General features: G+C 33.5%; 1 protein-coding gene across 3 annotated transcripts in view; it reads right to left on the reverse strand.

Moving 5' to 3' along the window:
• Positions 1 to 23723, reverse strand: part of LOC133175964 (kinesin-like protein KIF21A) — a 52433-nt gene extending 28710 nt beyond the window's left edge. For 2 of the 3 annotated variants that reach the window (XM_061311121.1, XM_061311122.1), the window contains exons 1-26: positions 23423 to 23723; positions 17963 to 18136; positions 17332 to 17374; positions 14236 to 14418; positions 14027 to 14083; positions 13835 to 13927; positions 13387 to 13515; positions 12926 to 13084; positions 12602 to 12717; positions 12268 to 12463; positions 11064 to 11256; positions 10384 to 10450; positions 10044 to 10289; positions 9726 to 9879; positions 9038 to 9128; positions 7940 to 8334; positions 7377 to 7553; positions 7015 to 7047; positions 5862 to 5955; positions 5410 to 5498; positions 5018 to 5086; positions 4840 to 4911; positions 3387 to 3510; positions 2996 to 3093; positions 1924 to 2083; positions 1426 to 1471 (exon numbers count right to left, since the gene is read on the reverse strand). In XM_061311121.1, the coding sequence (XP_061167105.1) occupies positions 1426 to 1471; positions 1924 to 2083; positions 2996 to 3093; positions 3387 to 3510; positions 4840 to 4911; positions 5018 to 5086; positions 5410 to 5498; positions 5862 to 5955; positions 7015 to 7047; positions 7377 to 7553; positions 7940 to 8334; positions 9038 to 9128; positions 9726 to 9879; positions 10044 to 10289; positions 10384 to 10450; positions 11064 to 11256; positions 12268 to 12463; positions 12602 to 12717; positions 12926 to 13084; positions 13387 to 13515; positions 13835 to 13927; positions 14027 to 14083; positions 14236 to 14418; positions 17332 to 17374; positions 17963 to 18136; positions 23423 to 23481 (3317 nt within the window). In that variant the 5' untranslated portion in view covers positions 23482 to 23723. Of the gene's footprint in view, positions 1 to 279; positions 337 to 1425; positions 1472 to 1923; positions 2084 to 2995; positions 3094 to 3386; positions 3511 to 4839; positions 4912 to 5017; positions 5087 to 5409; positions 5499 to 5861; positions 5956 to 7014; positions 7048 to 7376; positions 7554 to 7939; positions 8335 to 9037; positions 9129 to 9725; positions 9880 to 10043; positions 10290 to 10383; positions 10451 to 11063; positions 11257 to 12267; positions 12464 to 12601; positions 12718 to 12925; positions 13085 to 13386; positions 13516 to 13834; positions 13928 to 14026; positions 14084 to 14235; positions 14419 to 17331; positions 17375 to 17962; positions 18137 to 23422 lie in introns of all 3 variants that reach the window. The other variant, XM_061311120.1, reaches the window with a different exon arrangement.
• Positions 23724 to 24404: the final 681 nt, after the last annotated feature.

Consider the following 24404-nt stretch of genomic DNA (forward strand, 5'->3'; position numbering starts at 1 on the left):
TTATTATGAGACATAAGTGAAATATAAAGACTGAAATAAAAAAGTGACCAAGTTACAGAATTAGAAAATAAAATTTTCCAAATGTAGATTATATGTTACTTCTATATATAGTTACACATATAGACTTTCACTTTAACAGCAGCAAGACAGTGCGATGACTATATACATGGAAATTATACTGACTGCAATGAATCTATGTGAAAAAGCTGACAGATGACCGATTAGCCATGAGTAGTACCCAGGATATAATTTAGGCTGTTGATTAAGAGCACATATTACCTAATTAAATTTTCAAAGTTTGCAGAACGGTCAGTTATATTGGGTTTGTTGCTCGCTCTGAAAAGGAGGGATTAAAATGTGAACCTGTACCATAGGAGGCATAAAAGCAGCATGAAAATGATATTAACTATGACTAAGATGGAAACATTTACCCTCGTCCAACCTTACCCTAACAGTTAGTGTTATAGGATAGATGCTATATCTACATTTAATTCAAGAAGATTTGACTTTATTCATAGTTTCTGTGTAAAATTGAACCTAATATTGTACCCAAATTTACATACCTAAGTATGACTTCAACAGAAATGCAAAAAATGTGTATTAATCCTGATCTTGAATATACCGGTAACCCTCACAATGTAAAATGACTTAGACCCTAATGTGTCATGTGTTCTCATTAAAAAATCACAATCTGTGTCCGAATAAATTCATTTCTCAATCAGTGTACTGCGTGTGCAGGCATGACAAAATGTCCGTATAGCAGGTGCTTGATGAGTGATGTTTTCTCCAAAATATGCTTGAAATAAAGTCATACCTGTACTTAAGAGCATAACGTTTTCTGAAATATTTTGAATACAGAAAGAAATTGACTTTTGATCATATGCCTCTCTCTACCAACTACCAATCTTAAATGACAATGGTAAATGACACTAAAATTCCTGATATTACAACCACCCCTAAACTTCTGGTTATGTCAACCTCAACCACTAGAGTATAACCAGGTAAAAGTATGTACAATATGATATGTATAACACACAGGTACCAAAATCATGATGTAATATGGATAAACAAATGTCAAAATGCACATAATCAAAATAACAGAACTAAAGAGGAAAAAAAATAATGATAAAAATTAGTGTTTTTTTTTTCAATTTCAAAACTATCTTTAAAACTGTTAGTAAACTGCATTAAAGAAAATATTATTAACAGCAGGAGAATTTCTCAAAAAGCCTAGCAGGGTTTCTCAAAACATTTTATCTAAGAAAATATTTCAAATTTTCTCAAAATGCCAGTTATTCAATTAAAACTTATGCAAAAGCTTTTAAAATATGTATTTTAGATGACGCAAGAGCTAAATTCACAAGAAATACCCTAATGCATTGTTTATGAAGCACTCTATGCAACACTGGAACAAGACTGACTTACCTGTCCGCAGGTGAGGACGAGGCAGACTCCTCAGAGGATTCCATATCTTAAATTTAAATTAAAAAAAAATTAAGCAATATTGGTTTAACTGTATACTCAAGAATAAACAGCAATATCAGTAAACCTACAGGTACCTATGATGGGACAATATTTCATATGAGAAACATTCATAATCAAAGTCTATTTGCAAAACAAAGCCAAATTCTAATTGTAGCAGACTTCTCCCTGACCAATGACTTGAATCTGATGCTTTGAACAGATTTGAAGCCATATTCCTAGACCAAACATATTTGTTTTTATCTCATTTACACATAACTCAAGAGTTATGACCAACAGCAATGGTGTGGTCAGCCACAGAAATGTAAAATAACAGGTCCTCTGATCTTTTAATCTTAGGGCAAATAGAGATAAAAAAAATGATATAAACACATAAAGAATTAAAATAAAGAGTTCCACTAGAGTGTTTCACTGTGATAAAAACAGAGAAAAGAAATATACCATCAGCAGCATTGGTCATCAAATTGTCCACTTCAATGCCCACTTGGTCATTTATCATGTGCTTGAGCAGATCCTGTTGTAAAGTGTTGTTTAACTCAGTCTGGTGAAGCATCTCTCTGATCTCCTTCAACTCATTCTCCTTCTGGGATAGAGCTAGGCCCTATAAAAATAGCAACAGGATTGACAAATAGCTAGGCCCTATAAAAAAAAGTAATAGGATTGACAATAACCCTACAAAAAATGTAACTCGATTAACAATGAGCCAGGGCCTATAAAAGTAGTTAAAAGCTATTACAGCATTTACACAGAATCTGTTCCTGTAAAAGCAGTTACAGCATTTACACAGAATCTGGTCCTGTAAAAGCAGTTACAGCATTTACCCAGAATCTGGTCCTGTAAAAGCAGTTACAACATTTACATACAGTCTGATTCTATAAAAGCTGTTACAGCATTTACACAGAATCTGGTCCTGTGAAAGCAGTTACAGCATTTACACAGAATCTGTTCCTGTAAAAGCAGTTACAGCATTTACACAGAATCTGGTCCTGTAAAAGCAGCTACAGCATTTACCCAGAATCTGGTCCTGTAAAAGCAGTTACAACATTTACATACAGTCTGATTCTATAAAAGCTGTTACAGCATTTACACAGAATCTGGTCCTGTGAAAGCAGTTACAGCATTTACACAGAATCTGTTCCTGTAAAAGCAGTTACAGCATTTACACAGAATCTGGTTCTGTATAAGCAGTTACAGCATTTACACAGAATTGTTTACAGCATTTACAAAGAGCATGGTCCTCTGTGTAATTACTGTACATTATTTTAATAAAGTCACTCCCTACAAAGAGTTTCAGGATTTATAAAAATCCAGGTCCAAGAAATCCAGTTACAGGATTAACACAGATAAACTTCCTACAAAGGCATTTACAGGATTTATGAAGACCTTCCAAGGCTGTAACAGGACTAACACCTTACAAATGTAGTTACAGGGTTTACTTTAAACCAAATACTGTATAAGCATCAGTGAAAGTTTGTGCTTTCATTTGATAAAACAGTACAATTAAATACTGTACCCTTCCTATGGAAGTCTGTATGAAGTGTTCCAGTAAATATCTGGTTTCCTCTAAGGAGCAGTTATTGAACAAATCTGTGGTATCAAATCCTTCATTATCTTCCTACAAAATACAGATAGAATTCTATGACAGGTACAACAATTAAAGACTTCACATCAATTACAATACTCAGATCTATGGAGAATATGAAGCAGATTCATGAGTATTTTATTAAATTATTATACTGTAATTATTATATATATAAGAGATGCATAAGTTTTCTTTTTTTAAGGAAGAGATGCATATTGTAAGACTTAACTTATTCCTGTGTACATCTAGGGCCATAGATTGTAAGATATACAATAAATTATTCCCAGAAAGATTCAAATGAAATCATATTCAATAGGAAAACTTGCCTTGGCTTCCTCAATCTGCATGATCTGTGACTGACACTCGGAGATGTATTCCTGTGTATACTGAACTTGTCCCTGCAGCATTCCTATCACACAGTTCAGTTCTCCAATCACTGAGTCATCCTAAACAAAATAAAACAAAGACCACACAGTTCAGTTCTCCAATCACCGAGTCATCCTAAACAAAATAAAATAAAGATCACCTAATTCAGCCCTCCAATCACCGAGTCATCCTAAACAAAATAAAAAAAGATCCTCCAATCACCAAGTCATCCTAAGCAAAATAAAATAAAGATCCTCCAATCACCAAGTCATCCTAAACAAAATAAAATAAAGATCCTCCAATCACCGAGTCATCCTAAACAAAAAAAAATAAAGGTCCTCCAATCACCAAGTCATCCTAAGCATTTAAAATAAAGATACTCCAATCACCAAGTCATCCTAAGCAAAACAGACAGGTCAAAAAAATAAACCACACAGTTCAGCTCCCCAATCACAGAGTCATCCTAAACAAAATAGGTCAAAAAAGGACCATGCAAAACATCAATACAGTATTCACATACATGTGATAATTTATACTGTACAGGAGCCTTGAAAATAGTGGAATTCAAGTGAAATACTGTAAAATTGATCAGCAAAAAAAAAAAAAAAAAAAAAAAATGTACAAATAACTGTGCAAAATATCAACCAAAAAAATCATTATAAATCATTATAAAAGGATCATTTTTATTCCTAATTTCATATATATTCATAGTGTTAATTATATTGCAAGTAACTTTAGAATTTCATATTCACAGCAATCCCCATGGTCAATGTTGAATTTTGTAAATAGACTGTTTATAGCACAGTTTACCATTTGTAAGTCTCTGTATCAAGTCATCTGCATTTTTCTCTTGATACTGAAGCATCACTCTGACTCTGTGTTACAATCGACAATACTTACAGAAAAGCAGACCAAATAAGTTATGGATTAAATTTTGTATTGTTGTCACACGGAACTGCTCTGATTCGTTTTGTTTTCTCTTAAGCAACTTTGTATTGACAAAATTCTAACAAGTTAAAATTGAAACCCTATGATAAAAACAATTCAACCTAAGAGAAGTTTTGATACATTTTAATTACCTTGTAATTGTCACAGAAAATGTTTTTCTTTTCGTTTATGTACGTTAACCAAGCATAATAAGCCAAGCATCAAACAAGATTTCCAGTATTGTGAGAGCAAGAAAAAAGAAAAATGGCAGTTTCTAGTAAACAATTCCAAATATGGGATAAAATTTCATTTTTCATGAATTTTGGTGTCCCACTGTGATCCCGTGAACTGGATAAAAAAATATGTGACATTTCGGATACAATCTGAACATATCACATATATGTATCTATTCCTTTCAATTACATGCAAATTCATTTCAGTGGATACTCAATGAAACAATGCTACTCTATAAATAAACTTACTTTGCCCTCTTTAATGGCTATATCTCTTTTTCTGCAGAATTTGTCAAGCTTCTTGCAGACACTCTCTCTTTCCTACAATAAAGAATAAAATTCGATCCAATGTATTCTACATACATGTAGTTTTGTAGACATCCTAGGTACATGATTGTAAAAGACCAAATGTAATAATGTTTTTTACCTTTAACCAGATATCCATATCTTTCTCCATGTTGATGATGGTCTGTTTTTTAGTTATCACATTAGAAATCTGTATGAAAGAGAGACACAATGTCATGATTAAACAAATAATACAGTAGAAACACTTGTGGAAAAAGAAATAGAGTTGGAATCCCAGCCAATTTTAGAGGATAATAATGATTATACAGTGAAACTTGTCTTATCCAGATGTTGTGTATTACGAAATCCTGTCTAATACACTGTAAACTTAAAGTCCATTTCAGTAAATTCAATTGTTTAAAATTTTTTCCTTTCCAGAATGTTGCCTTATCTGGCCAATTTCTATGGAACTGGTGGCTGTCCAGATTAGATAAGTTTTACTGTACACACAATCATATAGATGGATGACTGAACCTTTTTCTCCAGTGTATCCCACTTCTGTTTGGCGGCTTTGGCACTGAACTCTGAACGCTTCTTTCTACGAGGTGATGAAGTAAATGGAGCTGTAATGAAAATAAAATTATGACAATTACAATATTACAATTACACTATTACAATTACACTATCTCCATTACACAATTACAATTACACTATCTCCATTACACTATTACAATGACACAACCTCCATTACACTATTACAATTACACTATCTCCATTACACTATTACAATTACAACATCTTCATTACATTATTACAATTACACTCTCTCCATTACACCATTACAATTACATTATCTCCATTACACTATTACAATTACATTATCTCCATTACACTATTACAATGACACTATCTCCATTACAGTATTACAATAACACTATCTCTATGACAAAACAAAATTCGAGCAAGTGTCTCAAGTGAATACCCACCCACTGGTATGGTTTTAGGACGGTCATATTTGGCTATTCTGCCAGCAGCCATGGATGACATTGGTTTTTTCTCTTTTCTTCTCAGAGCTTCAACCTGACAAAAAGAAATAAAAGACTAGAAGTGTGCTTTGATTAAAGGAAATTAAAATAATCATAATAATGCACAACCAAGTCAAAAGCAATGTATCAGTATGCATTTCCATGTAATGAGAACACACAATGTTAAAAAGCTGTAACATACACATAAATCTGATAAGTAATATGTCAGACTCATGTGGTATTGGATCCACCTATTAATTAATGTGTAAATGTAAATATGAAGTAAAATACTTTCTAAGGGAATTTGCAAATTCCCTTTCTTTAAAAATCATGAACTCTTTGTATTAAAGAAAAAAAAATCAAGAGATATTGGTGTACTGCAAAACCAATAAGCTTGCACATCTTGAATATCATATTTAATGAAATGCAACATACAAGTTATTAATTCAGGCTGATAAAAGCTTTATTGTACAAGCTGCTCTCATTTTTTATGAAAAAAGGACCATCAAATAATGAAATGTTACTCGACAGAATGAATTTTACATTTTTAAAAATTATTTTTAGAAATTAAAATAATCAGCTTTTCATAATAGTTGGGAGACTTTGACATAAATATACACATAATGGAGCTTTACAGTCCTGTTCTTTACAAATACCACACCTCTACTGGATTTTTAATACCAATTCATGCTGTGTATTTTGATGACACCTGTACCACATATACAGTATATGACTTGCTATTTTTTATACCATACACATCACACATATACATAAGATATGGTTTTACAGACGTTTCACCTATAATTTCTGATTTGCTGTAGAGAATATCATTTTACACAGAGGAGAAATTTTGAAAATAAATGGTCTACTTTTAATACAAGTAGGTCTCTTACATTTATTAATAAAAAACTTAATTCTAACCAATACACACAAAAATCAGAGGAACTACCAGTAATAAAAAGAAGATTGCATTGTGAACATTGAGAAATTCTAGGACATCTATAGACTGATTATATATACCCATTCTATTTAATATTCATGGCTACATGAGTATGAAGTACAGTGTAACAAGTAAAGAATACATAGCATGAGTGATAAGCCTGTACAAAGTTACCTCTCTTGTGATTTTTTCTATGCTGGCATTCAACTGAAACAGTGGGTTTCCATCAAGAAAATTACTTATTGACAATCAGGTCATATAAAAAGCATAGGTACAAGTACAAGTGTACATAAATGAATGAAAAAATAACAATGGATGAAAGAAGGAAGAAATAACAAATATGTTGGTGCATAGCATATTGTCCAATTAGATTTGTATGAAAATGGATAAAATATTACAAAAGTCATGACATTAATTTCATTATCTATTAGGTTAAATACGTATTCTTAGGAAATGGAAAACAGAGAAAACAAAACCATGCACCTTAGCCCAATCCCAAATTTAGATGTATAGAGAGTGAAGACGTAAAGAGTTACCTCCTCTTGTTTGCGTTTGAGTACAGCCTCTTTCTGACGTTTCTCCTTCTCCAGGTTGCGGATCATGTTTTCTTTGCGTACCTGGTCCTTACGTAACTGAGCCACTTCCCTGGTTCGCCGGGCCTCCACAGCTTTACCTTTCTCTAGTTCTTCCTTGACCTGCTTCATTAACTTCACCTACATTAACAAGTCACACTGTGTAAATGGCTTTAAGATATTCTTAAACAAGACAAACATCCCATCACTGGATGCTTCAAACTAAAAATCTCTCTTTTAGAAATACTTTTCAAAGATGAATCAAGGGTTTAAATTTCAAGGAATTTTGTACATTTTCTCTCTTCAAATTTTAGTTTAAGTCTGTTGCAATTTTCAAAATCATCATTATTAAACATCAGAATTTTATTTTTCAATCATAATTATGTAAATTTCATTCTATGAAAGACAGTTCCTATCAAAATTGCTGATGCACTACAACTATATAACACCTGTGTTCAATATGCACTGTTTTATGGGACAACTTTTAATAGTTCTAAAATTCCCTACTTTTAATCCCAAAAATATACCTTAGTTTTCTTCATTTCAGCCAAATCATGCTGCAGGGTCTTCAACTGTTTTTCATGATATGAGGACTGCTTCTGCATGCGGGCGTAGTCACGCTTGGCTTGCTCTGTCTTCTTCAGGTCATTCTGGAGGGCTGCCAGTCTTTTCTCGTACTCCTCCTTGACCTTTTTGACCTTCCCCATGGACTCGCTCTCTACACTGCTGATGTTAGACAGGACCTTGTCTCGCTCCTCCTCTGTGGCTCGGATTTGGGACTGTAATTGTCGGACTTTTTCCTCGTACTGGTGGCGGACCGCCTGGACCTGCTTCTGAGCCTGTTCCAGCTCCTCCACCAACCTCTGTTTTATAGATATACTACACGTAAGCTCCGCTAGGTCTTCATGTATGTTATCTGAATCTGGAAAAAATGTAAAATAAATTATATTAATTTGATTTACAATTTCAATAGTTTATAGCCATTTAACATGACATCACTGATGATAAGTTTTGTAAAAATATAAATTTTCATAGCAAGCATATTTTAACATATACTGCATAGATACAAGTACTCAATGATACAAACATGCACAAATAAACCTGTCAGATTAATTATAACAAAATTAACAAAATACTTGATAGAGCTCAAATGTCAAATAAAAGGGAAACTCATTCAGGATTGCTGGATAACAGTGCCACAAGATGGAAAAAAATTGGGAGAAATAAGTACATGTACTTAAAGAGTTTAAACTTTGGTTCTTGAAGTCTAGAAATCTATAACCAAATCTTTGTTATGAACTTAAAATTCATGTACTACAAAACCTAATATAAAATGTTTTTTACAGCATATGAGAAAGAAAAATACGAAAACAACACACACACACAGGAAGCTACTTTTCACCTTCATAAAACCACAGGTACTCCATTAGTGGATCCGCAAAGGCTGCATGTTCAATACACAATACAGAATTACCATTCTTTATCAAATAACAGAATATCAAACTGTATCAATACCAGTACATTCTCCATGATGTATTTAAATATGATTTTATGTACATGTACAGTTTTCATAGGATCTTATGTACATATAACTACATGTATATAAATAATAATAATATATTAACCTTTATCATCAGTATCTGAGTCTGAATCTGATGAAGACAGATTTTCTAGCTCTTCTTCCATGTCATCATCCTCTTCATCATCTCCATTTAGCTGTTCATGAGAAAAAAATGTACATCCCTTTTTTAAACAACATGCACTATCTAAAGTTACATGTACTTTATATGATTTTTCTGCAAACTAAGGATTGTTTCAAAACAAAGTACATGTATTAGAAGGCAACACATAGATAATCATACACTACATATTATGCTTTTATTAATGTCCTATAAAACACAATGCTAAGTCTAATGTCAAGTATAATTGTTCAACTAGAAAACATTATCTAATTTCTTCACTTCAGATGTTGGAGTGTGTCTGGCTACTCATCTAGAAAATGTACATGTACAAGTAGCATCAGAACAAAAATTTTGAGCTTAATTTTTTCAAGAGAAGCTAGTAGTTATCAAGGGATAAATTGATTTCCATTTTTTTTTCTCTCCACTCATCCAAAAACATATTTCATATGCAACATCCAGACAGGTGAAAGGCATAGCCAGATGCTTCATCCAAGAAAGCATGGCACAGATGGGGCTTATAGCTGCATATAGAGTCTTGCCTTGGATTCAACTACTGCAAACACTTTGATCTGACTTCAGCAAGGTCAGGTAAAAATCTTTAAGATAATAAATGCTTTGCATAAAGACTTACATCTGCACTTAATCTATCCTCCTCATCTTCTTCGTTGATGTCCTCAGTATTTTCTTCCTCTTCATTATCTGCTCCTTCTTCTTCATTCATCTCTTCTCCATTCTGTTCTGCCTCATTTTGATCCTTTTCATCATCAAAATTGTCCTCTTTTTCACTAAAATAATTCAGTTAAAATTCAATTAAATTTTATCTGAGATTAGATGTGCATACTGTTGACTGTTAACACAGTTTGGGGCTGTCTTTATCGTTCCCTATAACACTTTCAAGTCACATGCTCTTAGGCATCATTTGTGCATTACAATACTGCTAATAACTTACCTTGTTTTTGAGTACATTTTCTTCTTCATTTTTTTCAGCTTTTTCATTCGACTGACATCTCGTTTGGCCTCCTCTATAATAGAAAGCCTACTTTCTGTCATTGACCCCATAAAACTCCCCATCATGTGTCCTGGTGAGATTGGACTCACAGGCTCGTTCATGAGGGACATGCTGCTCCCCATCCGCGATGCCACATTTTTCCTCCTGAACTGATCAGCTGTGTGCTCAGCCTCCAACAGTTTGGCCCTGTAGAAGTCATATCCCACATGAGGCAGAGCATTAAACAAGAAGAGACTGAATTTTTTGTATCATTGACTCTTTTTAAAAATAAAATATATACCTGAGCTCTTCTAATTCTTTGACATAACTTTCTATCAGTTTTGTTACTTCACTGTCCCGTGCATCCTCTGCAATATATCAAATGTAATTACATGTATTTTAATAATGAATACTGTATAAAAGCTCACTCAATTCACATTTTTTCAAATTTTTCTACTGTTTTAAACTGTTACTACTTCACTTCTCAATCAACCTTCACAATACATATTTAACAATTCATGGATTATGTGAACCCTCAGCACTGACCAGATACATTATACACCCCCAACACTGACCAGATACATTATACACCCCTAGCACTGACCAGATACATTATACACCCCTAGCACTGACCAGATATATTGTACACCCCTAGCACTGACCAGATATATCATACACCCCGAGCACTGACCAGATACTTTATACACCCCCACCACTGACCAGATACATTATACACCCCCAACACTGACCAGATATATTACACACCCCCACCACTGACCAGATACATTATACACCCCCAGCACTGACCAGACACATTATACACCCCTAGCACTGACCAGATACATTATACACCCCCAACACTGACCAGATACATTATACACCCCCACCACTGACCAGACACATTATACACCCCCAGCACTGACCAGATATATTATACATCCCCAGCACTGACCAGATACATTATACAACCCCAACACTGACCAGATATATTATACACCCCCAGCACTGCTTTTTCAGCCAACAGATCCGAGTTCCGTTTTGTCAACATCTCTACAGTTTCATGCATGGCTTTGATCCTCTGTCTTAGTTTATCATTCTCTGTCTGTAGCATGGTGTTTTCATGGAACATATCATTTACTGTCTCCACTCCATCTTCGTCTACCCTGCGTTTTCCCTGAAAAAATGTTGTACTACAGTCAGTATTTAAAATTAAAACATTCAGTATTTAAAGATAATACATGTACTAGAATTGAATATTTAGCTACATTTTAAAACATAGGTAATCAAAGATTACGAAGCTCACCTCGACGAATGTTATCAGTAAAAGTAATGCAAATCTCACATCATATTTTCTTAATAGTTAGTGTGCATCTTGAAAACAATATTCATGCAAGTTCTGTGTAAGTAGGTCTTATAGTTCATTGGTAATTGACCTGTTCCAAAAACTTTAAACTGTTCACTAATCAAGAAAATGTCTTTCATTTCCTACATCCGAAGCAAGTCTGGAATGCACCATCTATGCAAGTTAAATTATAACAGGCCATATAAATAATTATAGAGCTACTCCAAACACATTGTCATGGTTACTCATTTGGAAAATATATGTCAGATCCAGCATCCGAAGCAAGTCTGGTAGTGCCCATCCCTAGATACATCATCCATGCAAGCTTTGTCCAAGTAGGGCTTATAGTTACTTGGGAATGGACCTGCTCCAAAAACTTTAACCTGGTCACTCATCTGGAAAATGTAGGTCAGATCCAGCATCTGAAGCAAGTCTGGTAGTGTCCATCCCTAGATGCATCATCCATGCAAGTTTGGTCCAGGTCGGGCTTATAGTTACTTGGGAATGGACCTGCTCCAAAAACTTTAACCTGGTCACTTATCTGGAAAATCTAGGTCAGATCCAGCATCCGAAGCAAGTGTGGTAGTGTCCATCCCTAGATGCATCATCCATGCAAGTTTGGTCCAGGTAGGACTTATAGTTACTTGGGTATAGACTTGCTCCTAAAACTTTAACCGGGACGCCGACGCTAACGCCGACGCCGGGGGTATAGCATAAGCTCATCTCAACTTCGTCGAGGTGAGCTAAAAAGTACTTCTCCAGCTTTTGTGTTACAAAATATTCTCTCTAAATGAACAGTGTTCCTAAAGTTTTTAAGTTGAACTTTCTCAAAATCCAGCTTACTGTTTTGTATTCATTAAGTTCTTGTTGAAGTGTTATAATTTCTGCTCTCAGGGCAGCCATCTGTTTAGAAGCCTTGTCTTGATTGGCTATGACCTTATTCTTAATGTTACGAGCTCGGTTAGCGTACTTAAGAGTGTTTAGTGTCTCTACAAAGTCTCTGTCTGAGGGGGATATACAGGCAATCATCAGTGTCCGACTGGAAAATAAAGAAGTCTAATAGGTTATCTCACAAAAACAATAGATTGAAGCATACATTGTAAAAGAGAATTCTCTCAAAATATGCATATGAATTGTACTGTTAAATCTGCAGTCAACTTATGCATTCTCTTCCTACCTGTTTCCACCCAGCGAGTCCTGCAGTAATCGAGTTAACTTGGAGTCCCTGTATGGAACATGACAACCTTTTTTGGCCTTGTCTCCAAGAGCTGAGATCACATTTCCTAAGGCAAGCTAGTATGAAAGGAACAAGATTTATGAAATATTCTTTACTTTGACTTACATGTACATTATAATGAGTAACTGTCTAACAGACCATTTAAGTATGAGCTATTTGACAAAGGAGTGGAAGAAATTTTTGTTCAAAGGTAAAATGATAGCAAAACACTTGAACAAATCTCAATGTCTCAGACCTGCATAGTTCCAGTACATATGTACTCACCAGTCCACAGTTGATAGAGATTCCCTCCTTTGCCCTGTCCCCCGTGGCTCCTGTTCTCTTTAACCTCTCTGACCCCGCAAGATCCACAAAGTGGAATTTAGCTGTCAGTGTCTCAAACTCATTCAGGGCATCCGAATCCTTGCCCTCCTCCATGAGATTCTGTAAAAAAAAAAAATATTTTACAGGCATTTTCATTATCAAATAAAATATCTTATGCTGAATCAAATATTATCTTGTAAACATAATTTTTTTCATTTTAATGTACAAGTTGAATTTTTTTTATTGTTAAATGAGTAAGTGTGGTTCAGATGAATAAAAAATATTTTGTAACATATAAAATCTTACTCATACATGTACCTGGATAATTACATCAGGATGCATATATTTCAAAAATAATTGGGGGGGGGGGGGGAATTTAAGTGTAGTATTTTAGGGATTTTTTGGGCAGAGTTTAGGAATACCTCATCATGAACCATTCTCTGTTGTTTGATGTGTAGTGTAAATATAGCATGAGATCTGGAAGACTGCGAATTCATATTTGTACTGGCTGTGGCACGAGATAGAGCACCATTCTTTAAACACTCCATTGTCTGTAAAACACACAACAAAATCAATTGTAAAATAGCTTTGCCAAAGACTCTCCTGCTCTGTCAATAGAGTAACAGCTGTGATTTACGGCTCTAATGAAACACAGAACACGAGCATGTAATAGATTGGAGCTCATAAAATCAGATTGAAGAGAAATCAATCTGTATAATAACAAGTGAGATAGGAATCTGTGTAATAACAAGTGAGATAGGAATCTGTGTAATAACAAATGAGATATGGAAAGAGGAGATTAATAATGTTTATAATCAGTGGAAATCTTTGTTGTATATTGAATTGAAAAGAATGACAAAATAAACCTACATCTTGCAGGGAGTGGACAGGTCGTGTTGCCACGCCCACCATGTATATTCCTCCAGTAGCATCCTCATGGATCTTTATATGGGATTTCCTCATCTGAATCAAGAAACAAATAATAGCACTATGAAACACATTTTGCTAAACTTACATTGATTTTGAGAGACTTATCATTTCATGATTCTAACAAAACCTCACCCGTGATTCTGGGTCTCTTGTACTGTCCAATAAATCTAGGATTTCTTCATTATACAGCTACAAAGACATATTTCGAGTAATAAGTTTTTTGATTATCCACAGTGTTTCCTTTCATCATATAACCTGACTATATTTTTTGGTTTTCATTTCAAAAAAATCAAAAATCAAAGAGGACCTAACTGACAATATCAAACCATGTTCTGACTGACCTCAATAAACTGGGCATTGACTTTGAAATCAGGAGGAGGGATGTTCTTTTCCTTGGCTTTCTGTTTGCACTCCTCAATACCCTTAAACAGGTGGTCCACAGCCCGTGGAATGATCCCCACTTCATTCTCTGGGAGATTCACATCAAACCCTGTCCCCATTGTGTACGTCTTACCCGAGCCCGTCTGTAATATTTAAGTATGTATTAAAGCATATGTACCTGCAACTCCACTTTCATTGCTTCAGTATATCCAGACAGGTACATGTACTGTCAAAATAGATTACATGTACATAGCTAGTTTCTTATACCTAAGTGCTTTGAATATTAAAATTTGAATAAGATAATGATACTTTCAGTATGCTATTATAAGACCTCAATATGAGCAAACATAACATTTCTCTCTCTCTCATTCTCTCTCTGACATAACATCTGTCACTAGTTCTTTGTTTCATAAGACTGTTCAATAATAGATGCTTAAATTGCATGCACTATGCTGAAATCAACCTTGTTTCTGAATGAATTAAAGCTGTAACACAAGAAACAGTTTAACTTGAAACATTTGAAATATCATAGTCATACAAGAAATGCAAATAGAATCAGATGCCACATTTGACTCTACTAGCATCAATCATCCTGATCTCCCTGGACCAAATCTTAAGGGCACTATCAGAGAAATCCGAGTCAAGATTAGGCAAAGTGACTTTCATGGACTGAGATAAAGTCACTCTGAAGAAAAAGTCAAAACTATTTATAACTTGGAGAGCTTAAAAAAAAATGGGGAAAAGTGACTCTTCATTAGGAAAACAGGAAGTTGACAGCTTGCATTTTGTCTCCCCTGAATTATGTAGAAGAAGAGATTACTAAATTTTGTCTTAACCAATCAGAAAAGATGATGCCAAGTTAGAACCCAGAATGCTTTTAAAAGTAATAAACTTTACTCTCCCAAAAACATAAAGAAGAAAATTTGTACCAAGTTTTTAACCTCACCTGTCTTATGGATAATTTGGAGAAGAGTTGCAAAGTTGCATGAAGCAGGTGATGAGGCATAACTCAACATTGGAAAAATTTTGCATAAAAGTTTCTTGAGACTACATACATTTGTGTATAGCCCAGGTAAGTAAAAACTATACACCACTAAATTTCAATAGAATTCTTTCCCAGTTGCCAATAATCTTATGGTGTACTTCTTCATATATAAAGATATAATTGATATTTATATTAAAGGAATTTCTGACATTTTTTTTACCCATTACAGATCCTACTACAGGATAACTAAAACAACTATCCACATAACTTCATACCTCATGTACATTTGGCATATTTCAATGTAAATGTATATATCACTATATGTTTAGTTTTTGCATCTAAAAGTACTGCATCCCTCTCTTTCTATAAATTCAATTTGCACATTCACTCACTAATCAGTGATTATTTCAATCTAATATCTGTATTCTGTACGCTAAATACTTATCTAGACAAGAAAATTTATCTGCATTAATTGGAACCATTGTAATTTATTTGATAAAAGGCATTTTTCCACAGGAAAAAGATGGATAAGAACTAAAATAGCATATATGGTTTGAATTATTCCCAATCTGTGATTGCATCCTGTTGTATGGGTGACATGATGTAATGACTAATAGTACCGCTGCTGGCATATGAATTGATCGACATCAGCAAAAAACAAGGAAGCTTCAGTAGAGCCATTTATACATACCATCTCAGAACCAAGTCAGAACAAAAATCAATGGATGAAAGCTTTATCAAGGAGATGCTCTTCTTTCTGCACATTTAGGCTATTGTGCAGCCTATTGTGCTGCATTGCCTTTAATTTCCCATGATAATTCTAATTTGAAATGTTGAGATAAATATATTATTCATATTGATATGACTGCACAATGACCCAGTTTATGCCCATCTATCAAGAAATGTTTTTGCCCAAACTTCTGCATTCAATTTTTTGACATTTTACTATTGCATGTTTATAACCTGTTACCCTGTGGTATAGTTTGTCATTATCTTGATACTTGCAAAGAAACAGAATTCAAAATATTTAAATCAGGTATTTTAAATGTAAGATAAATTCAGTCTCACTATACAGCTAGCACAGAGATACATGTATAAGCAAAGCTTGTCTTGTACATTTTGTACTTGTTATATCCTTTCCAGCTTACAAGTGATGAGTAATATATATGTAATATATATGTATATACATGTATATATTATTCATACTCTTAATATAAAAATCAATACTGACTACATGATATGCACGGTCAATGAAAAGCTCTATAATGATGTCCCTGAGATCAAATTAACCAAATATATGGATTCCTGAACAGCACAGAGCAAGTATAACATAGCTGTCATAGCTCAGAATTGGCAAATAAACAATGGATTTATGGTCATTAGTTTTACATTATGGTTATCTTAGGAGAGTCCATTTGTAAATTCTCTATGACAAGCAGCGTAAACAGAATTATTTGTTTACCATGTAAAATAGGCCTCTAGGTATAAATCTTGATAGGAAGATGAAATGCTTTTTAAATTTACCTTTTCACATCAAAAGAGACTATAAACTAACAACCAAGATCACCTAAGTGTCAGCAAATCACAATTAGTTCCACTATTCAAAGAATTAAATAAGGAAAAAAATTAACAAAAACAAAAAACAAAACATATTGCTCCATAATTATTCATTATTTTCAAGCATTAAATAACATAAAAAAGTCCTTTAGAAGGAGACATAGATTTAAAAAAAAAAAAAAAAGTATAATATACTTTTCTATGGAGCTACATTATTTTTCAAATAAAATCTACAAAGTTTTTATACCCACTATGTAATATGTTGTACAATGAATGAATTTAAACCCATCTCAATGTTAGGTGGATAACCTCTCTACATAGAATGTAAATGCTTTAATATATACAAACTTTACACTTCATTCAACTTCACACATAGTTGTCAATTAAAATAAGATCTTATATAGGTATAGAGGTTGGATAAAAAATTCATGTTTTAACACATTTAAAATGTGAAACAGACCTGTATCAATATATTTCTAAACCCATTTATCACCTTCTGCAAATAAAAACCTACCTGGCCATAGGCGAATACTGTCGCATTGTAGCCATCAAAACACCTAAAAAAGATAATATATTGCTTAGGCGAAGAAGCTGTGAGCTAGTAGGTAACGTGTATCATATGTATGCAAATCTTTAATTAAATGCTATAATTTTAATTTCCTTACTCCACAATGTTTACTTTTGCTGTCTTCTCAAAAATTAAGCTATATGAATGGTAAAAATGTATTGTAAAATTCATGTATCCCAAAAATTGTTTTTTCCCCCAATAAACATACAATTTCTATGCACATTTTTAAACATTAATCATAATTGTTAAAAAAAATTTAATGTATTTTCACACAAAGATGGCATATAACTTGAGACCATATAGAATATTTCAATACCATTTCCATATATTCTGCAAAAATTCTTTATTTCATAAGATTACAAAGAAGATGTATTTTCACTCTGTCAGATTCCTGCTGAAGTAAATAAGTTCTTGATTTTTGAGATTAATTAAAGTATTTGACACAGAATTGAGTAGGTGTGCATGTCTGCAAAATATTACGACAACTATGCAGACATTTCCGGAACATTTTTGTTTTTGTTTTTGTGGATATATAATGACAGGAAACCTATGTGTTCATGTGCTTTGATGTCCTTACCCCTCAATGAGAGCTCGTACGCAGTCACCATATATAGTTTCCTGTAATGTCGGCATGTCAAACACGTAATCGTAGGTAAAACTTTTGTCTTTTCCCATGATGACCTGAGTGGCGTCCACGGTGGTGCAGACTTGACACATGTCAATCTTCTCCTTGGCCAGCTGGGGGCGGATCCTGAAAAATTTAAAAATCAATCTATCAAAATTTAATAATACAAATTCTGAAAATTGACTCTTTAACCATCCATTATTTCAATTCAATAGTATCTACCCCTTTAACATGTTAATAAAATACCTGCCAGAGTGCCAGTTTATATGAAAGAATAAACATCATCAGATCTTCTCACAATCTCTTCCCTCAAAATTTATAAAAAATTTTACTAAATTCTAACAAAGAAACACATCATGTACCAAAAAGAAAGAAAGAAAAAAGAAATTAAGAAACAAGATGAAATAACTAAATAGCTAATGTGTAAATCATATCTTTTTTTCTACCCATATTAATTGCTGCATATGCAGATTTTCACTGCCAGAATTAACATAACACAGACCAAGTTACACTTAAGGCCTTTTTTGGCCCTGTGAAGCTACAGAGTACAGACACTCACTACACAGATGTTTTCAATTCTTTTTTTTTGGTGGGGGGGGGGATACTGCTAAAAATGATTCTTAACATTGTATACTTTTTCCATCCATATATTAAATACTAATATAGTAAAACATGCTGTAGCTAAGTGCTAGGGACAATCAACTTTGATTCCTTAAAAACATGATTCATTATATATAAAATGTGTTTATTATGTATGTTTAACAACTACAGCAATGAAAATCACTTCATTGTAAGTGTAAATTCATTATAAGAATCTTAGCTGTAACTGCATTTTACTGTATCACTTTATATTTGACAGTGTGCACTTGAATCTCTAACAAGTAAATATATGCTTATTAAGTATTCTTTCTCTTGGACAAATGAGAAGTCCTAGCTAGTATCTGCATATATATTGCTGCTAATGATAAAAAATGCTTAAAATGCACACATATGAAAATGCAATATAGAAGAGTGCCAAGTTGATTCAATTTATATGTACCTTAATATGCTTGCAGAGAAAAAAAAAAAAAAAGAAAAAAAAGATTTAAGCAGAAATAAGTCATCTAATTGTATCTATCTAGCAGGTATATTTCTTGAACAAGGGGGTACATGATTTTTTAAGGTCATGGTAAGGTGCCCACCTTTTGAGGTCAACAGCGAGTAACTAGTTCAAAATCTTGATACATCATGTCAATCTTTCTGACCTCAGGCTTCAAAAGTGATTTCAATTTCTTTCTTTACAATCAAAGTTAAATGAAATTGGGGTATTAATAATCCCCTACAGCTGGATTATATTTATCATCTTAATAAAATCCTCATTTCAAAACTGTTTAAACAACTTCTTAATTCTCTGTTACCTACATGTAGTAGTCTATATCTACAAAGTGAATGTTCTCTTACATTAGATAACAACTGCTAAGACACTCTGAAAAAGTGGAGGGTTTTGCAAACAAACCTAAGAGTGAATTGAATACTCATTGTGTAACATTTATTTTGGTATGTAATCCAACATGCTTTCAAACACTGTAAAATCAATTTAATGTCTTAAAACTATGTAGGTAACTTGAAGGAGCCATGACCACTATTCAGTATTTATTTTTGGATACTCTGATGGTAAATATTGGTCTTCAATGAACTCAGGGGTGTGCAATTAGCATCGCCCGACGCCCGGGGCTACCATTTTTTGGGGTCGGGCTAGTAGTTTTCTGCACAGAGGTAGCACCTTGGGCTAGTAAAAATTAAAACTACCAATGTAATACATGAAAATCACTATCGGTATTTTCTCTCATTTTTGGCTATAAAATTCTTAAGCAATGAAAATTTTTCGGCAGCATGCGCCTATTACTCGTAAATCTACATAATATTATCCATTTTGCAGTACTACCTGACTTATTTACTTCCAAAAACGATCGTTTTTATCTAATTCGAATTTCCTCTATTCCTCTGTTTATGGTAAATACGCATGCAGATATCTCATTAAATTATTTACGATCACTCAATCAATTGAAAGATAAGTGTTATGTGGTTTGCATAACATATACTCCAGCGTATTTAATGATTTAAGATGAAAAAAATGATTGTCATTTCATTTTAGATAGGATAATTGATTTAAATTCATTTTTATTTTCTATCATAATTATTAATTTATACATGATTTAATTTTACTAGTGAGAATTAAAAAGAATCACATTAAAACCCTAGCTGACTTTTTCAACAATAAACTATTTTCTTTTAATATTAGAACTTTGTTACCCCCCCCCCCCCCCCTTTCCCCTACATTTGGGCTAGTAACTTTATTTCTGCCACTAGCCCATGGGCTAGTGCTGAATTTTTTTAATTGCACACCCCTGGAACTTCCTCTAAAGCATGGCAATAATACAACCTCATTTACTTTGATGGTCGATCAAACATCTGGACAAACAACAACATGGTTAAATCCTTAAATAGTTAAATATCTGGTGACTAAGTCAGAAGAAAAACACCATTTAGTAGCCTACACCTCTAGAGACCTCTAGTATAATTCACAACCTTTGTTTCTTTTCATTACATGGTACTTTTACATGGCATGTCAAGTTCATTAACACAGGGTTGAAGATCTGTAGATATTTAGTGTATCTCTCAATCCCTTGGGCAACAAGCACTGTGTTTAAAACACAGAACAGGTATCTGAATGTATTTCCACCTTCATTTGCTTATGTTACATACATACAGTTTTTTTTTCCTTTCAATTGTCTCACATGGCCACTTTTTTGTCTTACATTTGTATCTATATACTATAAAATGATGGTACACAGTAAGTAATTCTTGTCTTGCAAGAGATTAAGAAAAGATGCTTGTCAATTACTAAATTTGGTTTATTACACAAGTGTGGTGTTGTGCAAGGAAATGTGTTGGCAATATAACATGAGCCATCTGTATGATATATGTTAGCTAGAGTATATATTGCAGTTTTAAGTGTTAGTGCCATTACACAAATCTGCCTGTGTAAGCATATCCATAATAATTTTATGATGTCAAGGACAATATTTAATACAAACACCAAAACAAAAAGATGTTCCAGTGAATGTTTTCTGAAACAGCTTCCTCTATATATCATAGATTTTGTGCTTAGTATAACAACAGTATACATAAGGACATTGAATTCATTGCAGCTTCTCCATATGTTTCATAAATATTTATGTACATAATAAAATGATCTTGATATCCATTTCTTTCCCTTTTTTTCAGTCCTTATTTTGAGACCAGATGGAATTCTTCATCAACAACACATAAAATCTAAACAAATGGGGGTAAACCCAAATGGGTATGTGTGAATCTTTCACATGAAAAAATGATTTTAATATTTCCAATTTGGCATGTTGTTCCCAACATACAAATAACTTCAGCACTGGATTTGATTGACTACAGGGATAAGGATTATGAAGATGTGGACAAAACTTTCAGATTACTGTAGCATACAGAGGAATGTTGAGAGACAGAGGTCATCATACAGCTGAACTTAGGAATTCTCAAACACTATTATGTCAGATATATATGTCAAAGTGGATCGGCCACCCTGACCTTATTAAGAATTAGTGAATTAATTTTGAGATTTCCAACTCCCTGATATCTGGAATTTTTCACTACTCTTGCATGTTCTGGACTTCAAGACAAATTGCATACACAATTCTTAAAATTAAGGATTCAGTCTGCAATTAACCTCATTTTGACTTGTGTACACGGGCAGGTTCTTTTCTTGTTTTGGGAAATTCAAAAAGATTCAAGTTAGTGACTTATGGTTTACAGAACTTTATATGTTTACAAAGGTATCTTAAAATTAAGTTTCATCAGCTTATTACTCTGCACCTCCTATCAGGGTGTATCCCATATCTCAATGTAAAATCTCAAAGTAAAATATTCAAAATAATAAAAATTTTAAATGTTTAATATATTTGGGGGGAAAATACATTCCAGATATTTTAACATGTTTAACAGGGGGAAAGTTTTGTGCAATGACATTAACATTCATCAGCAGGTGCATAGCTGCCAATATGATATCAAGTACGCAAAGTGCATACAAATCATTTTCCCACTAAAAAAGAAAAATTAGTAGAGAGAATTATAGTTATTCAGAGAAAAAAAGTACCCTCCAGCAAAAACTGTGTTTTAAATTATTTTGACAGTGTGTCATATTGTTTCAATTCAAATTTTATATTATCATGTCTCTATAATCAAAACTGAAATCTTTTATTGCATCATTGTTAAAACCAAATAAATCATGATCAAAAGTTCACAAAGAAGAAATGATCGAGGTACCAAAATGCTCAACAGTTAATTAGCCCGCATAATCCTTTCAGGTAATCTAGATATGATAAGCGGAAGCAAAATCAGGACACAAATATAAAATCAAGATTTCTAAAAGGATAGAAGACTTTCAATTTCCACTGAAGTAGGAATCAAAATCATGTTCGAATAAATTAAAATCTGAAGTGAAAATAGTTTTTTCATTTGATTCTGAAAGCCAAAAAACAAAAAACAAAACAAAAAAAACAGAGAATAGATGATATATACCAGAGACATATATGTCTCTGTATATACCAAAATATCTGTAATATTCAGCCTCAACTATATGTACAAAAAGGCTTTATGAGAGTATTAACTTTCCATTAAAAACAGCATCATTCAAAAAGTCTTATAATTTCTAAAGAAAAGTGAAATTGCATGATTATTTGCAAGAAAATGAATGAAATATTTGGTAAAACGCAGAGGCTCCTGGTGACTTTGCCCCTTGAGCCCATGTCAGGGCTACACCCTGGACCCACTGGGGGCCTCAAAGTGGCCCCCAGACCCCCTGCCATTCTCTGCATACACTTCATTTCCATTCTGGCTATGCACCTGTGGACTTGTCAGTACCCTGGTGCACTGAGAGAAATATTCATGTCTTCATAATTATATTGAATTTCTCTGTGTCAACAAAACATGTCAAAAAATGACGCCTTGTTTCTGGTCAATATCAATGCACATTATTGATATCTTTGAGGGTTTTTCAGTTTTCACAATATGCCTTACAGCTTCTTATCAAGAAATGTGTGCGCCTTCCAAAGATATGCTGGTGCTCAGTCATTGGAAATGAAGTTTCCAACGCTTACTAATATTCATCAACACTTTTTAAAATCAATGATGTAACTACAACAGAACATTTCAATTTGTTCATAAACCATCTGTCCATAACACTGTTCACTTATGGTACATCAGTTTTTTATCCCCTGAGAAAATTCGAACGTTTAATGGTAAACTGGTATGATAATATTCAAATTTGCTAGTTGTACAGTAAAAATACATTGAAAACAGGGAGCACACTTTTAAAAAAGAAAGTAAGAAAGTTTATAATACCTGAGTGCAACTCGCACACTGCTATCATCTTCCTTAGAATCTTTGCTTTCCGTCATCATTGCTGTCTGAGCTCAGAACGATTCATAATTTCCCACCTGTGAATGAAAACACTTTCCACTGCGACTCTGCCGTCATAGACGGCCTACACTGGGTTTTCACATGTTACAATCTGTAAAAATTTGCAATAAATTTCTTCAATAAGTTGATTCATAGTAATCTGTGAACAGTTCTCACTCTGTAACCGATTTCCCCGTCTATCAATATTTTTTTTGAGCATCTGCAGTGACCCCTGTCGGAAGTGCTTATTAAGGGAGGCTACTCTTAGAATTGCAATGACGACTGCAGATTTTTTTTTTATCTCGTTAGTTGTTACAGTAACTAACCATGCCAGATAAATAATGATAAATCTCTCAATAAACAGTAATATGCAGGGCACTTGATATTTTGAATTTTAATATTAAAGAATCTATATAACTTTTGGTATTTACTGGTGTTTCAAATATAGCAATTGAAGGGGGGGGGGTAAACTTATGCTGTTTATGGCGTACTTAAAAATGCGCTCTCATAATCCTTTTTATAGAAATTAGAAAGAGGAAGGGCTGACTGTGTTTAGAGCAGTGTTAAGCTAAGAATGAGAAATACAGCTGCATGGTTAGTATTACTATAGTCAGTTACGAGTTACGGAACGCTTTAATAATTTCAACTGCTTGAAGTAGAAACAAAATAAAATTGATGCAACGCATCAAATCGGCCGCAAACATAATTAAGCATTTAAAAAAATCGCTTTCACAAGGAAGCGTCCAAAAGAGCGCAAACTATTTCAGGCTGTCTTCAAAAAAAAAAAGTGCCATTCGCAGCTATAACATATTCAAAAGAAATTGTACTGGTTCTATCAACTTTTCAATTTTTATTCATCCCTATTAGTATCCGGAAAATCTAAGGATTCATATCTTACACACTTCTATGTTGGTGAGTACCTTTT

Source organism: Saccostrea echinata, unplaced genomic scaffold, assembly GCF_033153115.1.
Source record: "Saccostrea echinata isolate AGI-Se365-2 ecotype Australia unplaced genomic scaffold, CSIRO_AGI_Sech_v1 ptg000064l, whole genome shotgun sequence".
Taxonomy (NCBI): domain Eukaryota; kingdom Metazoa; phylum Mollusca; class Bivalvia; order Ostreida; family Ostreidae; genus Saccostrea; species Saccostrea echinata.